This window comes from Leguminivora glycinivorella, chromosome 19, assembly GCF_023078275.1.
Source record: "Leguminivora glycinivorella isolate SPB_JAAS2020 chromosome 19, LegGlyc_1.1, whole genome shotgun sequence".
Classification (NCBI taxonomy): Eukaryota; Metazoa; Arthropoda; class Insecta; order Lepidoptera; family Tortricidae; genus Leguminivora; species Leguminivora glycinivorella.
In genome coordinates, this window is record NC_062989.1 from 5,935,075 (window position 1) to 5,951,921 (window position 16,847).

Sequence of the window (16,847 nt, forward strand, 5' to 3'; positions counted from 1 at the left end):
ATTTATATATTATATATATCGTTGTCTGAGTACCCACAACACAAGTTTGGCTTACCGTTAGTCAATCTGTGTAAGAATGTCCTAAAATATTTATTTATTTATTTAAATATTTGACTTGCTTTGAGTGCAAGGAGCGAGAGGTTTGGGTTTAGTTCGTGCCTTTCACGGAGACATATTGTCATGTCAATAAATATACCTCTAATCTCCATGTCCATAAAGATTACATTCGACAAAAATGCATGTCAGCGTGGATGGCGCGAATGTATTTTTAAAGCAAAATGTTGAACAACGCCATCTAGCGGTACAATTGTTCAATAAATACAACGAGAGAATCAACGTCTCATGACTCTATATTGTGTACCTGAACGGTTTAATAGATGGCAGCACAAATGAAACGTTTAGTTAATGGTCGGAAAGTAAATAACTTCTTTAAATTATTTTCTTTAACCTTAAAAACCGAAATAGCGTGATAAATAACATTAGAATTATTATTGGATATTTTTTCAAACAATTATTTTTATACAATCGTATTATGGAAATCTAATCAAAACCGGTTTTTTGACGTAACACTGGATGATTCATTCATGGTGTAATAAAACGCAAGTTTGTAATGGTGGAAGTGGTAGGCAGAAATTTCGTTTTGGGGCATTGACGTCGTTATTCTAGTTATTTTATGAAACTTGAGTAGTGCAGCTTAATTATGGTATTCATGCGGTTAACCAAATAAGGGATAATATTGTTTCTAGCAAAGCACATACTCGTATAATCGCGACGTGATATTTGACAGATAGTACAATGGCTGCAACCAGGAGACTTCAAAAGGTGAGACATCGCTTTTACTCACACGGTCTTTCTAGGTATTTTTCTAGAAATATATTTCCAAGCGAAATATGTTCTACTTATTGATATTATGTAGGACTTTGCTATTGAATTTATTTGATAAACATAAACTATGTCGAATTGGTTAAAACGCTTAGAAATTGAATTAGGAGTCTTAAGATGCTGTTTCATTTGTTTCAGGAATTAAATGATATAAGACAATCTGGATTAAAATCGTTCAGGGACATCCAGGTAGATGAATCAAACATCCTGACATGGCAAGGACTAATTGTACCAGTAAGTATATGTACATGTATTTAAATTCCAATGAGAATAATTAGAGTGTAAAGTATTCATTAAACTGCTAAATTTAATTAAAAGTTGGAAGTTGACTTGTAAACCGTTATTTCTAAGAAGCTTGTAGTGTACAGTAAAAGTTGTTTAGGAATTTAATAAGCATATCTTCCATACTCTTGCTGAAATTGTAAATAAAATGTATTATAGAGAGTATCAATTAGCTATTAACTATAGTAAACTTATTTTACAATTCTAAAAATACAAAGTTAAACAAACTCTGAGACTGAGAACAAATATTTTTAAGGATAAACCCTCATTTTATAGGATAACCCACCCTACAACAAAGGTGCTTTCCGGATTGAGATTAACTTCCCGCTGAATACCCATTCAAGCCACCCAAAATTAGCTTCAAGACAAAAATCTACCACCCGAACATAGACGAGAAAGGTCAGGTCTGTCTGCCCATCATCAGTGCTGAGAACTGGAAGCCAGCCACCAAGACTGATCAAGGTAGGTCAAATATATTTCTGTCTTTTCTGTATAAAAAAAATTCAGACATGGATTCTTAAAAAACCTTGGTAGTTTATATAGTACTTGGGAATTCCCAGGGAAATTCAAGCTTTGGCCTTTTAATGAATCATCCAGGTTAACTTAATATTAATATCATTTCAAATACCCCTTTGTTTAACTTAGGGGGAAATTACATAAACCTACAATACTGCATTTTATACCTATGCTGTATGTTTTATTTCAGTTATCCAAGCCTTAGTTGCTCTTGTCAATGATCCTGAGCCAGAGCATCCGCTGCGTGCAGAACTTGCCGAAGAATTCCTCAAAGACAGAAAGAAGTTTACGAAAAATGCAGAGGAATCTACTAAGAAACATAGCGAGAAGCGGCCTTCGGACTAAGCTCAATGATTAGTCAGATGTAGCATGGATTAGCAGCAGTCGGCAAGTCATATTGCTATTTACTGGTTTACCTCCATTTATTTATATTATTTACTAAGTTTTCCTGTCCCTGTTACATTACCCTGAGAACTTGCATTTCGTAGTTATTAATAATACTGTGTCATTAACTTATTTAAGTCACAAGTCATTCATTTGAGAAGATAGCCTTATTAAAAGTATGTATGTATGACAGTATGCAAAATGCCACGAAAAGCATTTCAGCACTGCTGTTAATTCAGCTATGCCTTATCTCTTAGCATTGAAGTAGCTTTTCACTACTATGTTGCTTGTAATAACTAATGTGCACAGATTTATAAACACTAAGCAATTATTGAAGGAATGGCGGAGATGAAAGCTTAAAATTAATGCTTAGTCTTAAATTAGAGGTTTGGAATTGTATTTAATAAGTCAGGTAACTGGAAAATTAATAATTATTTCAATATTTTTTATATTTGTCTCAAAATAATTATTGCGGTCAGTAGACCTTGAGAGACAATAATTATAAATATCTTTTCGTATTATTTTGGACTTTGTAAATCTTATGCTTGGTGTCTGAAGTAAAAAAATATGCAAGTGTTATGAAATGTATACATGTAAATATTTGCATTAGATGGAAAGAATTAAAAAATTGAAGCCAATGAATTGAGCGAACAAAAGTTAAATGTTAGAGCTGTTTCTTGATAGTAATATGCATTTTAAATGGTATTGATCAATGTTAATGAGAAAGCTTTGTTGGATTTTTATATTTGTAACAATTGTAACCTGTCTTTTGGAAGCCCTTTGGAAAATTGGTTGATTTTGAGGATTGCAGCTACCACCTGTCTCAACTGTTGTGTAGTGTCTCTACTGCATTGTAATATTGTTGGTCTTAAATGTTAAATATGAATTTGATAGTGATCAATCCTTGTATTAGAATATTTTTTTAAGTTGATATGATACTGGGTTACTACAACAGGTGTGCTGATCAGTTCAGTGAGAACTTTAAATATATATTTTTTCCGAATTAAAGCTTGTTTTTTTTTACTGAAAAGTACTATAAAAATACTGTAAGTTTAATACTAATGGAGGCAAAATTAAAATATAAAAACACTAATCCTTATTTGTAATATTTTATTCCGTAAACGCATAGACATCATCATTCGTCTTTTCTTCTGCTTTTAATTTAGGTTTACTTGTATTTTCGAATATTCTCCTATTTTTCCTGGCTGCTATGCCATTTTCCGAGGTTTTGTGTGACACTTCCATAAGGTCAAATTTCTCTTTCTGTAAATGTGTACTTAAATTACCTGAAAATAGAATACAAAGATAAATAATCAGTATAAACCAGTATAAACAGACATCTGATTAAGTAAACAAGATAATATCAGGGGCGGCTCACTCTGCGATTCTATCGCCGCGCTACAAGTACATGCTGGCGGCCGCGAGTTCGCGGCCTAATCAGGGGTGGCGCGCGTTCTCACGGAACGCACGTTTGCACTTTCTATTGTTACTTTACGTCGCGAGTTTTTTTTTAAGTTTTATATGCGATGTCCGTGTGTGAATGGCTAATGGTGCTTAGTTAAATAGACATCATGAATAAAATAGGACAGTCTTACACAGATCTACTATTGATTAAGTCCCAAGGAAAAGTTCAATAAGGCTTGTGATGTTGGGACTTAAACAAAAATATATATAGACTGTATATATACCTAAAAGTACCCAAGACTCATTTCGTGAACATCAAAAGAGTGGGCCTTCTGTACTTGTACTATTATATATTCTGTGATAATATGGACGTACTTTGTATCCTCGCGACACATTCGTCTAAGTAGACAGTTTTATTGGTGTCTTTAGACAAAGTTGGTTGTATGGCCAGGGTGTAGTCTGGTCCGTACTGCGGCCAGTACGTATGTTCTGGAATGTTCTCGTCGAGAGATACTCCAGCCACTAGGGCCGTGAGACTCGTCCACAGGCGAGCGGCGTTCGCGTGATTGTATCCACCTGCAAAAAACATTACGTATGTTCATTGTTATTCCTATAATTTTCCACAATCAATACGTAATTAGAAATTGCGTATTATGTTGTGTTGCAAGGGTTGAGAATTGAAGCTGCAATGGCAAGAGATCAAACACTACACAACAATTAATATGGAAAATATACGAAATAGGTATTTCATATTATGTATAAAAAAAACCAATAACAATTATTGCGAGTACGCGTTATCGGCTGTCTGATAACTGTGTGAATCATAATATAAATTAGGTATTGCCTGCGAGCAGAACACTACTTTCTAGATAAGTGGAATCTATAAATAAACAAAACAGTATTAGCATGGCGTCTAGTTGAAGTAAATTTTCCTCATTTTTCTGAGAGAAAAGCTCAAATGTTGTTCTGGGTTTGTACTTGTTAATTTTTTCGATTCATAGAAAGAATGAAATGAAAGAATAGTAGTCTAATAGCTCGACTCCGTACCGTACAAGAACATACCGGTGCGGTAACTGTGGGTGTCAAAATACAGTAAATTCTGTAACAGCAGTACAGCGCCATCTATCTCCATTATAGACTTACCTACTTGCATCAAGAGATACGGTCAGCCTAGAGGACGGTTCAGACACTCACTATACACGGCGGCAACTCGTCCTTTGCTGAATGGCACAGTATTATTGCATCCTTAACATGGAGTATAGCACGCACGCTCTGTAGCCACCATGACATATTGTATTACTATTGAATCCGAGAGGGCATGGCTCAGTAATCTCAGTTTTGAATTGATATCTTGTGAGTATAGTTACCTCCACCTAACAGCATGGTGGGCCTCCCGGCCGCTAACACAGTGGTCACGCAGGCGCTGTAGCCGCGAGCGGTGACGCACGCGCCGCCGTGCGGATCCAGAGCTAACGCGTCTGCGCCGCACTGCACTACTATGGCGTCCGGATGGAAGTGGTCAAGTATTGATGAGAATACCCTGTAAATAGAACAATTTTCATTTTGATGGTTAGTTCCAGAAATCCAGACTATAGAACTTGTATATGCAAATCAACAAGGATTTTCCAAAAAAAAACAAATAGACATGAAAAATGAAAAATGGAAAAAATGACACCTCTGGCAGGACTCGAACCTGCGACCTCTGGCCTTGCCCCGCAAGTTCGAGTCCTGCCAGAGGTGTGAATTTTTCCTTTAATTTAAAAATATTTAACATCGGTCGCAGACGTTTCTGCATGATAAAAAACAAATAGGTTTGATGATTAATTTGGACCTACAAGAAAATGAATGAAGATTGCTGAAGATTTTTTTTATTAGAGTGTAAGTTGGTGGTTCATAAATCATACTTACTATGTCTGTAAGTAAATGTAATGCAAAAAAATCTTAACCTCGGTATTTTACTAAGTATATGTATACATATACAGGTCTCATCCTGTTTTAGTCAGTGTCCATGCAAAAAGTACTTACTCAACCTTCATGCTATCTAAGACATAACAAATAAATATGATGGTAAAAGATTACACAAAATATAAAAACTATAAATTATAATTGAGAGACTATTGAAGAACTCACTTTCCAAACACATACTCCAAAGTATCATCGGAATAACAGGCATGTAGCGGCACATTGCAGGTAGCCCTTGCCTGCCAGGTTCCCAATGTCATCAATATTCCCTGTTCCTGGGTAGAAACCGGGCTCAAACTTATGGATAGACAGGGTGAACACTGACTTGCTTAGGTTGTAGGCGTCTTGGACACCATTACCTGGTCAAAAAAGTAAGTTAGTTTTTTGGTGGTATTTAATTGGGCAGGGGGGCTCACTTCGCGATTCTAATAGCCGCGCTACAAGTACATGCCGGGTGCCGCGCGTTCGCCCATTCAGTGGTGACGACCTTCGCGCGGCGCAATAGAATTCAATGTCGGCTGCTCGTGCGGTCCGTTTGTTAATGTAAGTAAGAATTTAGAATGGTGTCATTTTGTGAATTGTGAATATCAAAGGAGTTTGCCTTCTGTACTTGTACTATTATATATTCTGTGCTAATGGGCAGAATAGAATACCTGAATAGGCATTGTAGGAAATTAATATAATTGTGGAAATGTTTCTTTTCTTTATACCAATAAACAAGATTGAAGTAGGTAAATATAATAAGTACTGTATATACAGTGCATAGAATTTACCTTCAAGAATATTTACCATGATGTACATCTAAGTCTATGTACAGGACTTTTGGAAACTTTTCTCTCAAATATTCAATACCAAGTACTATGTCATTCACATAGCAGAATCCTTCAGCGCCATGTCTGGAAATTTATAAATGATTCATTTCAGGTACAGTCTAAATTGACTATGGCAAATTCAGGATAAGGCATCTATCTATTTAGCCCCTTTTTTGAATTATATTACATCTCTTATTCAGTGTGTTACTTGGTAGAGGCCTCCTCTAGCTCTTTCATCTTGGGCCACTCTTCTCCACTTGGGGCCCACTGTGAGATTGAGTTTGCCCTCCCATCTTGTTCGAGGTTTCTTCTGGCCCCTAGTATACATATTACATACATACAATCACGCCTGTATCCCGTAAAGGGGTAGGCAGAGCACATGAAACTACTAAAGCTTCAGTGCCACTCTTGGCAAAATAAGGGGTTGCCTACACCACAATTTAACCCCTAGTATATGGCATACAAAGGGTTAATTTTATATGTGTAAAGGTTAGTTTTCAATGGATTATACCTGTTTGCATGATGCCATCCTCCACACCAGTTTAAAACGGTTCTCGTTAAACTTAGAGTGAGGCACCGGGCCGCTGTGATGGTCCCTCCAGCTAGAGTTGCCACCAATTCAGTCATTTTTGATACTGGTGGACAATCATATCCTGTAAGGACAAAAGCTGTATTTAAATATAGGAAGCAAAATTATCATATAACAAAGCAAAATATATATACCCTTTCATAAATAAATAAAAATATCCTTTATATACTGAGCCTTCCATAAAAAACTTGTGCCTACGCCAAATCTTGGAATTATTATAGTTGTCACAGCAGACCCCAGGCTCCCATGAGCCATGGTAAATTCAGGGATACCACAAGGAGAATGATGATACTGAGCCTTTCATAACTTAGTCTGACTCTGTAACTTGAACTCACAGGTTATATCCTATCCTCCTCCTTAGCTAATGCGCTTAATAACATAAATTTAGGGTTAATGTAAGACAGATCAATATAATTTATACATCACAACCCATTTAGATAATGGCAAGTAATTACTGTAATTAGCGTAATAGCGTAAATAATATAAATTATTTTACCAATGCCTAACTCTTCATCCTCATTAGTCGTCATATATTCGTCATCTATTTCTGTAAAGGTCTTTAAATGATTTAAATATAAATCTGAATGAAATCTCATTAAGTCTGCTTCAACCGCAGCTTTCGATCGGACCACTTTAACGTGCTGGAATAAGCCATATGCTGTAATCAAACTGTGTACCATAGAAGCCTGAAAAGTAAAATTTTAAGCTTTGACAAATTGAGAATCTAGGATTCAAGGTAAGCTTCGTGCTAATACAATAAGAACATACTCGACCGGGAACGGCTGGAAGGCGATCACATTCTTGAATTAAATTTTCGTCCCATACATAGCAAACGTTTTTTAAATTCATGTTTATTTATACCACAGAAAATAGATAAAATTTCGTAAAAATAAACAACAAAAAACTGACAAAGATGTCAAAATGTCAAATTAAAAGGCGGGAGATATTTTTTTTTACACGCTACGACTAATGTTGCCAGTGAAATAATCATTTGAATTTCGTAGATAAGTACTGCTTGCCTGTGCTTATTTCTCACTAGCTGGAAAGCTGGAATAAAATAGGCGAGAATGATAATGAACAGGTATCTTTATCCAGTTCGTTTTTCGAGCTAATACATATTGTCTATGGTCAATACAACTGCATTTGATTTCATTGGTTGAAATTTAATTTCAATAGCCAATGGGAGAGAAGGTAATAGTAAAACGAAAACAAGCGTCCATTTTCTTTCTCCTGTCGTAGCTTCTGTATCTTGAGTCAGTTTTTAAAAGAAATCTAATTATAATTTATAAATGGCGAAGACATAAAGCCATCCTAGAGTCTGAAGAAGTACATTGTAGGTAACAATATCTGCATGTTCCGCTCGTGACAAGAACCAGATGATGATTGATCACATGAAGATTTCCCGCGATCCTATCATGACAAGGTCTATTACCAAACATTCGTAACACGACGCTGTCTCAGCATTGCGTCTGATAAGACCAGTACTTTGACGGTCTTTTGTGGTCTTTTTGTTGTGTCTGTTAATCTTTGAAGGACATGGTTCGAGGTTAGTATAATTTTACATAACTATTGGAGGTCCAGGTTATATTGTAGTCTAGCTTTGTTCACAGTATGCATCTAAAAATCTATGGTGGCACTTATCAAAATAAAACATGATCAGCATCATGGGAACCTTGAGGTTATTTTGACTGTCTTCTCTTTTCTGTTTCTCCTCGACATTAAAATAATATTGTTAGTGGAATGTATTTGTTGAACTCTATTTAATATATTTTTTTATTATATATTATTTTCTTACCCTCTCTGTAAAAAAAATATTACTTTTTAATTTTAATATTATTACTTATAACCTCAAAAAAAGTCCTTGAAATTATTTGTCCTCTGAAGAAACCACACTTTTTTTGTCTTCCGAATAGTTCTGGATAAAATATTATAAATTGTTTCCAGCCAATACTTTGGCCACCCAGGAGGGTGTAAAGACCCCTCATCGCATTGAGTTATGTGAACACCAGCCTGTCAGACCTACCCGCACCTATAGAAAGCGCAGGTAACTGAGGCTTTATTATTATTTTATTTAATAACATTACCATACTATGACACAACATTATATTATGCTTATTATTCTAACAAGCTAGAATATTATTAATTGCATGAGATCCTTACTTGTACAAATAATTATAATTAATTTGGATCTTAACTTACAGAATTATAGCTGCCACACCTACTAAGACTGAGAATGTAGAAGTGAAATCTGAACCAAAAATAAAGAAAATTGATGTTAAATCCAAACCACTGAAAAATTGTAACGGGTTCACAAACATGACCAACGGACTCAGTGTGCGTTCCCGAGCGGCTCGGGCCGCTGCCCGCGCAGCAGAAAGCCACAAACTAACTGAATATTTTAAGGAAGAACTGAAGAGTCCTAAGGTGGAACGTCCTCCTACACCCAAAGATATTGAAAAGACTGTCAAAGTAGAACCTAAAATCCCAAATGGAAATTCAAATCATAAGTTAACAGAGTATTTCCCTGTGAGACGTAGTGTAAGGAAGACTTCAAAATGTGTGATGGCGGAGAAGATGAGAGATTTGGAACGGGCTGTGAGAGAACAGAGAGAAGATGGGCTAGCGGTGAGTTTTCATTTCATATGTACTGTGTAATCTGAATTTGTATGATAATGCAACATTCTAGTAAATTTACATTGACATAAGCTGAAGAAAAAATGCACATCAACTTTATTAAATTTTTATGAATTAAAAACAAAATATACTTAGATGACTAGATACTATTTGCCCAATAAGAATACCTTCTACTATAATTTGTAGAATGCTTAATTTACATATATCTGGGTTATTATTTGTAACAGGAAATGATATTCAGATAAGATGTTGCTCTAAATGAGCAAGCACTTATCAGTGACTTAATTACTACAGTTGTAATACTAACCTATTTTTATTAAATTACTTTACTAATTTACTTATTATTACTTTAGTAAAAAAAAAATTGTTACAGTTAATTGCAATAGTTTTTTACTGTTACCTACTATTTTTATATCTTCTCGTCCATTTTTTTTAAATAATAAAAAAAGAAGCCAATTGTAACAATGACTGCACTATAAAATAGAAAATTCTCTTTGAGTCTCATTTATTTGAGCCTTACTAAAGTTTGTAATATTTGTCGCAGGTGGCATATTTCGAAGGCAAAGGGCGCGGCATTATCGCGACCCGGCCCTTCTGTCGCGGCAGCTTCGTTGTTGAGTACTCTGGAGAGTTGGTGGGCGTGCAGGAGGCCCGCGAACGTGAACATATGTACGCGCAAGACCCGGAGGCTGGCTGCTATATGTACTACTTTAGACTGCAGGACCAACAGTATTGGTAAGTGTAGTTTGTGTCTGCTGTGTAAACATCACTAGGAGCGTACGTAAGAGACCCGACTCGGATGCGCAGGACTCAGAGGCTGGCTGCTATATGTACTACTTCAGACTGCACGACCAACATTATTGGTGGTTTGGCTGCTATAAACATCAGTGGCTCTGCTTCATGGTGAATACTCGGGCAAATTGGTGGGTGTGCAGGAGGCCGCGCGATCACGCGTACAGGTCAGTTCACAACTGGCATGAATAGAACGAATAAGTGAATGAAAAAATGCACGTGTGGGACAGATTCACCAATAACATTCAAGCTCTTGGCAGTTACGACTACCTATATACCGATACACGCGACTCAAACTCAAAAATTTCTTTATTCATGTAGGCCTAATTACAAGCTCTTATGAATAGTTCATTACATATATATTATGAAATCTAACCTAAGTATCAGAGCAATTTATTCTTGTAAATATAATAATGCCACTCCATTTGTCGTGTTTCAATTTACCGCCACTCGTTTCAAATTTCCTCTTTACCACACTTAAGTCGTAAATAACTTTAGAGTGATCTATAAAGGTCATGCTTGTAAAAGGTTTTCACTCTAATGTCACAAAATAGATGAACAGAAAATTTGTATCAACACTATGTGGGAGTCTTTGAAAGTCAGAAAAATGTTATGTAAACTCCATAAAAGTTCAAGTACTATGTTTAGTTTGACCTTTAATCTTTTAACGCAAATTATAGCTTTTTTAAATAACTTGACAGGATCAAATACTTATGAATATCCGTTGCTACGCTGCCCTGCCAGAGAGACCAATTTTCCTGACGAGATCATCTTCATCGTGAACTTATCAGCCTTTAGTGAATACTGAATCTAACCAACTTGACGTTTCCAGTATCGACGCAACAGCAGAGTCGGGTCGCCTCGGTCGGCTGGTGAACCACTCGCGCACCGGCAACCTGCACACGAAGGCGCTGTGGGTGGACCGCCCGCGCCTCGTGCTGTTGGCTGCCCAGGATATAGCACCCGGCGAGGAGCTCACATATGACTACGGGGACCGCTCTAAGGAGTCGCTGCAACACCACCCCTGGCTCGCGCTCTGATGTCACGGTGAGTCTTAAGAGCTGGTTCACATTATCGGATCTAATCGATATCCGAAATGTCATAAAATGATCGCATTGTTCCAAAATAATCAATTAAATTTGTATTTAATAAAAACTTAAAAAGTAAGTGTAAGGAATTTGGTTTTGTCACTTACAATTACATATTGAATTTGTAAATCTCTGTGTGTGTCATGTGAAGTCAAAGGCTAAATTGTCTTTTATGCTGCAGCTACATTGAAGGTCTTCTACAGTTGGTGCAATAAGTTTTTCAAAAAGGAAAAAAAAATCCCATAAGACTAACTCTCATAGATTTGTTTAATCTTCCAAAATTACTAATGATTGAGTTAATACATATTTATTTATACAATCACCTCTCTTACAGGTATGTTTCCAGAAATCTCCGTGGACTACTGAACGTTATTTATTAATTTAGCTTAATTGTGAAGTTTTCTGTTATGACGCTTTGTTTGGAGTTGGACATAATATTCAATGTTGTTAAGTATTAAGACGAGTGGCCTAACCTGAACTGACGAGTTTAGAATCCATGCTGGATGTCTTTGCCAAATAATGTTATATGGCTTTTAATGTCTATAATAAACTGTATTTTACAAATGGACATACCAGCATGGAGGCTTCTAACTCATAATGAGTTTTACATAGAGTGGGCTATGAAATAAAATATATGCATGATTTTGAAGAAACAAGCAAGCATTCAGTTTACTAGAGAAATAAGTTTTAAGAAAGTATAAAGGCCTGTACTGTATTGTAATTATATTTATATATTATCAACTGTAAAAATTTTTTTACTTGGCAATCTATAAAAAAAAGCTTATTATATACGTTACTAATATATACGTTAACTGGGCAACCAACAAGCTGAAATTAAAAATAAACCTAAAGCAACTTCTTTTCCTAGTAAACTGAATAGCGATAAATAAAATGCAAGTACAAATAAATATTGCGTTTTAAGTGAAATCTTATGACCGATGTCCAAAGGAATAATGACGACTTTGTAACGTGGAGAGACGTTGTCTTATGGTGCCTTCACGAGAGGCCTGTAGACTGGGCCCTTACTGAGACGTGCGATGTTAGCACATATTTCAAGAGAGTTTACTAAACATTATCCTTGAAATACTACTGATATTTTGACGAGAGTACCGTAGAACATACCAAATTCTACGTTGATGCGATTGCGATGAGCGGAACGAAAATGAGTTTTGCTCAAACAAAAAACACGTACAGATGCGGTGCGAAAAGATTTGCTTTCGTATTGTTACGGAAACGTACGAACGTGTCATGCTATTTCAGTCAGTCTCAGTACAAGATGTACGGACATTGACTGAACTAGCATGACAAATACGAAGGAAACCCTTTTCGCACTACCTCTGTACTCTTACGAGTGTGTCACGTTCAACGTAACGACCCTTTTTAGTCTTAAAATTCTTTTTCTCACATGATTTCACGCTTTTGCGCGTTCACCTGAATATGAAACTATACTAAACTATTTTACGTAAGTTTATAGAATAAGATAAATTTCATTTTCTGGTATGTATACGGTACGAAGGGGAAGTTAGTTTAGTTTTTGACTGTCACCTTGTATTCCTAAATTATGGACACGCTACTAACTCGAATAGTGTTGTATTTATCTTTAGTTCTAAGTTATTATTAATTTGAACATTGGAAAGACGCATGGTTGTAAAATTTGCTCAGTGTATTAATGACATTCATTTTCGAATCCATCATCAAAGTTAAAGTACCTAATAATGAAAATTCATTTGAAGAAAATAGTTGTTTTGCCCACCGAACACATACGTTCACCTCACAGTTACTGGTTGAAGCCACATTTATTCATTATTCAAATTATTAAAATCCAGGGCCGTTCAAACATAACTTATTACCATCTCATGCCAAGTTGGGTTAAAAAAGATTGTCAAATTCCGATTGGGAATTTAAAACTAAAATATTGACATTTTGTTGGCATTTTAAAATTTTTTTGAATAGGGAGTAACACTGCTGGATGAAAGCTGCATCTCCCTATAAGCTAGGCTTGTTCCTAGGTCTTATCAATATAAATATGGCCATGTTATTGACATTTTTGACACGCCCTGGATATAGATCTCCCTGCATTTTCTTTATAATAAAAACATACAAAAAGTCCAATTGCGAGACTTGTAGTGATCATAAGCGTAAGTGTGATAGAGACTGTGTCCCGATTAGAGAAAGTAAGAGAAAAAAATTGGAAGAAATTGAGAAAAGAATATAAAAGAAAGGTCCCCGAGCGTCAGCGATTTACCAAGACTGGATTGAACGTTTATAAATGAATTTCTAAACGATTTTTTTACTCGAAAATCGTTGACTCTCGAAATTTGATACACGTCAGTTAGAGAAATTTTAATGTTAAGAAAATTTTTATATGTCACGTAGCGTAATTATTTGTAAGCTAGGACCGGTGGGTAGCCCTAATCACCAATCTTTTAGGTATTTATGACGTCCTTGTATCGCCTGTCGTTCACCAGTAATTTAAGGTCTTCTTAGCGCTTTCTTTATCTTACACTCATCAATATTATTTTTTGAAATGACATTCAGAAGAGATCACTGCCAGACTTTTAGGTAAGCTTTGATTGGTACTTGTTTAATTGTTTTTTTATAAATTAATGCTTTCGTGTGACGAAAATCTGTAAAAAAAAGATTATTCATCCAATTCGATATTGCGTCTCGTTTTGTGATTCCCAAATGTAGAAACAATACATTAATCTTTGGCTGCAGAACCTGTCAGTTTATTAAGATTTTCCATTTGTTAGACTCAAGGTCAATCGTAATCTAGCATTGGTTCCGCATGCCAGTTGTAGCCGTATTAAAATGCATGTGTCGATTGGTGTCAATGACCTTTATCAACACGGAGCTATTATTGTGGTCGACCTTCGAATTACGAGTATCGCGAACCGATAGTGCACTTGATTTCTAACATTTTCATGACATACGCTAATGTTGCTGGACCTTGGACTAAATATAAACTTTGTTATGAAAGTGTTCGGTCGGTCGGTCGGAAGAAAGGCCAATTGGGCAAAGTTATCATCAAAGTTTATTTTTGTAAAATAAAGAGCTTATTAAGGTTAATTTTGAAGAATGCATTCGCTACTAATAAGTATTTATTTAATATACGCGTAAAAAATAACAATTTTCATACTTGCGTTTAGAAAGAACTGTAGAACTATGAAAAAACCAGCTATATGACTGAAACACAGTGTAAGTCCCGCCATCTGCACCCCATTCTAAAATGCAAGCGACGTCTAAGTTAAAAAAAAGTAATTTAAAATCTCATACCAGTTCAGCAACATCACATCGCTAATCGTATTGCTTTCGTAGTTCCTACTCCTGTATACTTAATACTAACGCCTCGTGTGATCCTAACACTAGTTAACATACTTCTAAAGCCTTATGATATCTAATGAAGTTAGTCTAGTAAGACTCGAGCAAGAATAAAAACGTTGTGTGGTAGTTCTGTTGGGACTATTGAAACAAACAATATATGCCAATACAAAAATGTATTTTTTGAAACGACCATAATGAAGGGCTTATTTTTAATGTGTGAAAACTCGCATGCTAATTTCATCGTATATCGGTGTTTGGTCGGTCAGCTTAATATGATGAAATCGCTTGCGAATTCACACGTCGTCTAAATAAGAAATATCCTTAACAAAAAGAGATATTCCTTATAATCAGAGAAATTTCCTGGTACTTTTCTTTGTTGGTACAATGATTGTTTCAATGTTTGAATGTGCTACCAACCAGGGTATTTTAAAATGTCTCCGCATAATTTTACATCCTAATAACTCTAGGTTAATTATATTAAATATTTTAAATAGATTAATATATTCCGTTCAAAATCAAATATGTAATGCATTTTGTTTTAAGTATAACCCGTAAGTAGTGGGGTAGTACTGAATAATGTTAATCAATCGCGGTTTGGTTTAAATTTGATTTTTTAGATGTGAGCTACTTTTGTAATAAGCTTTGTTTACATGAGCTAAGTCACTTAGTTCGTCGTTTACTAAACTACTAAAGCCAAGTTCCAAACGCAACTGATTCTAAGGTAGACTTGTCGCACTTGGTTTTCTCATGTAGCTTACACCTCTCTGGGAGAACATGAGCTCTAAGTACTTTTTATATCCAATGAAAGCCGTGATTTAGACAATTTCATTGTTTACATGTCTAAAATGAGAATCAAATTCATAACAAAATCATCTAGTTAAGCTTAATGCGGAAACTAAATTGTCTAGAAAGTTTGTTATTAAACTTATTAATGTTTAGACTATTTTTATTAAATTTTGTTCGATAGTCTGGGCTCGGGGTTTAAAACTAAGAAAACATTTTGTTTAACATTCACTGCAATCCTTCAGTTCTTGCAGCAAGGCCAAACAGAAACACCCCAAAATGTTTATTATTGTTATATGATAAAAACATACGTTCAAAAATGTAGTTAATAGAAATATACACATATTCAGCAGTAAACATGAAATGTTTGAAGATAGCAACTTTCTAATTTTATACCTAATTAATTTTGTGTAGAATTTACAATACTACAAGCTATCACACTTAATTTACAAAGTTTTGTCGCCGAATTACCTAATTCGTAATCATGTTAAAATAGACTATTTTTGTATAACGAATAGATTTTGTAGACCACCCACGACAAAAAAATAGCCTAAAGTTAAGGCTCGATTACAAGAATAAAGGAAGGACAATATTGAGACTCTTCCTCATGCTTACTTACGCCTGTATTGAGAATAAAAACGTCCCCAATAGCCACATCCACACAGAACGTCCGTGTTCGTGCCCGAGCCAATTTGCTCAGCAAGATGGCGGCTTTCAGTCAGCTGTTCAAAATAATTCGTAATAGGCTGCTCGTTCAGTGTGGACCCGGCTACTAACTAGCTTCGATATTCGCGCTACGCCCTCTGACACGACCGGGGCCCATTGCATAATAAAATGCAACTTATTAGCATTAGTGATTTTACATATTTACAAACTCACTGATAGTATTTCATGCTTGTATTTTATTATACAATAGGCCCCAGGCTTCGTAATCGAGCCTTTATTTTGATCTGTAGAATAATGTTTGAACAATGGTTATTTTACAAAGTTTTTCTTTTAACATAGCTGTACATTATTTTATAATTTTATGAATGAATTGTTTTTGTCATGGGCAGTTTTTACGAGGCTGGTTTTGTTTGTTAATTTAATATGATTTGAAACATTGCCGATTGGATATTACATTTAGCAACAGTATTTTTATGGTTAATTTCCTACTTAGCGGTGTTATGAGACTTATTTATTTTGGAATAAGGGCACCGTGCACTGCCCAAATAATAATCAGTAGTGATTGAGTGAAATATAAAAATAATGGACTTTGAATTCGTGTGTTTTATTTATTATTTCTTAATCCATCCGGGAGCTTGGCGTTTGAGCGGTATTTGAGTTTATGGCAACACTTTGAAAAGATTCGGTAAAAATTGTATGATTTAATTTCAATTAGGGGTACTTTTGTTA

The 16,847-nt window shown here is 35.4% G+C and overlaps 3 protein-coding genes across 5 annotated transcripts; 2 read left to right on the forward strand and 1 right to left on the reverse strand.

Annotated features, from left to right (window-relative positions):
- Positions 1-577: 577 nt before the first annotated feature.
- Positions 578-3,072, forward strand: LOC125236304 (ubiquitin-conjugating enzyme E2 L3-like). The gene is given in 5 exon segments (XM_048143045.1): positions 578-822; positions 1,021-1,116; positions 1,441-1,489; positions 1,492-1,626; positions 1,871-3,072. Coding segments are annotated over 5 exon segments (462 nt in total). The 5' UTR covers positions 578-795; the 3' UTR covers positions 2,026-3,072.
- An 85-nt stretch (positions 3,073-3,157) lies between these two features.
- Positions 3,158-7,755, reverse strand: LOC125236302 (histone deacetylase 8-like). The gene is given in 9 exon segments (XM_048143041.1): positions 3,158-3,350; positions 3,844-4,044; positions 4,836-5,008; positions 5,599-5,658; positions 5,660-5,789; positions 6,220-6,326; positions 6,754-6,895; positions 7,328-7,517; positions 7,600-7,755. Coding segments are annotated over 9 exon segments (1,260 nt in total). The 5' UTR covers positions 7,681-7,755; the 3' UTR covers positions 3,158-3,174.
- Positions 4,880-16,712, forward strand: LOC125236303 (histone-lysine N-methyltransferase PR-Set7). 3 transcript variants are annotated; one of them, XM_048143042.1, is made up of 6 exons: positions 4,880-5,010; positions 8,776-8,875; positions 9,033-9,456; positions 10,010-10,200; positions 11,090-11,304; positions 11,680-16,712. In XM_048143042.1, exons 1-5 carry the CDS (start codon positions 4,998-5,000, stop codon positions 11,295-11,297), a joined length of 936 nt encoding a protein of 311 aa, XP_047998999.1. In that variant the 5' UTR covers positions 4,880-4,997; the 3' UTR covers positions 11,298-11,304; positions 11,680-16,712. The 3 variants fall into 3 exon arrangements, with proteins under 3 accessions (XP_047998999.1, XP_047999000.1, XP_047999001.1); XM_048143043.1 differs by lacking the exon at positions 4,880-5,010 and adding an exon at positions 8,058-8,377; XM_048143044.1 differs by lacking the exons at positions 4,880-5,010; positions 8,776-8,875 and adding an exon at positions 8,058-8,377.
- The last annotated feature ends 135 nt before the right edge of the window (positions 16,713-16,847 follow it).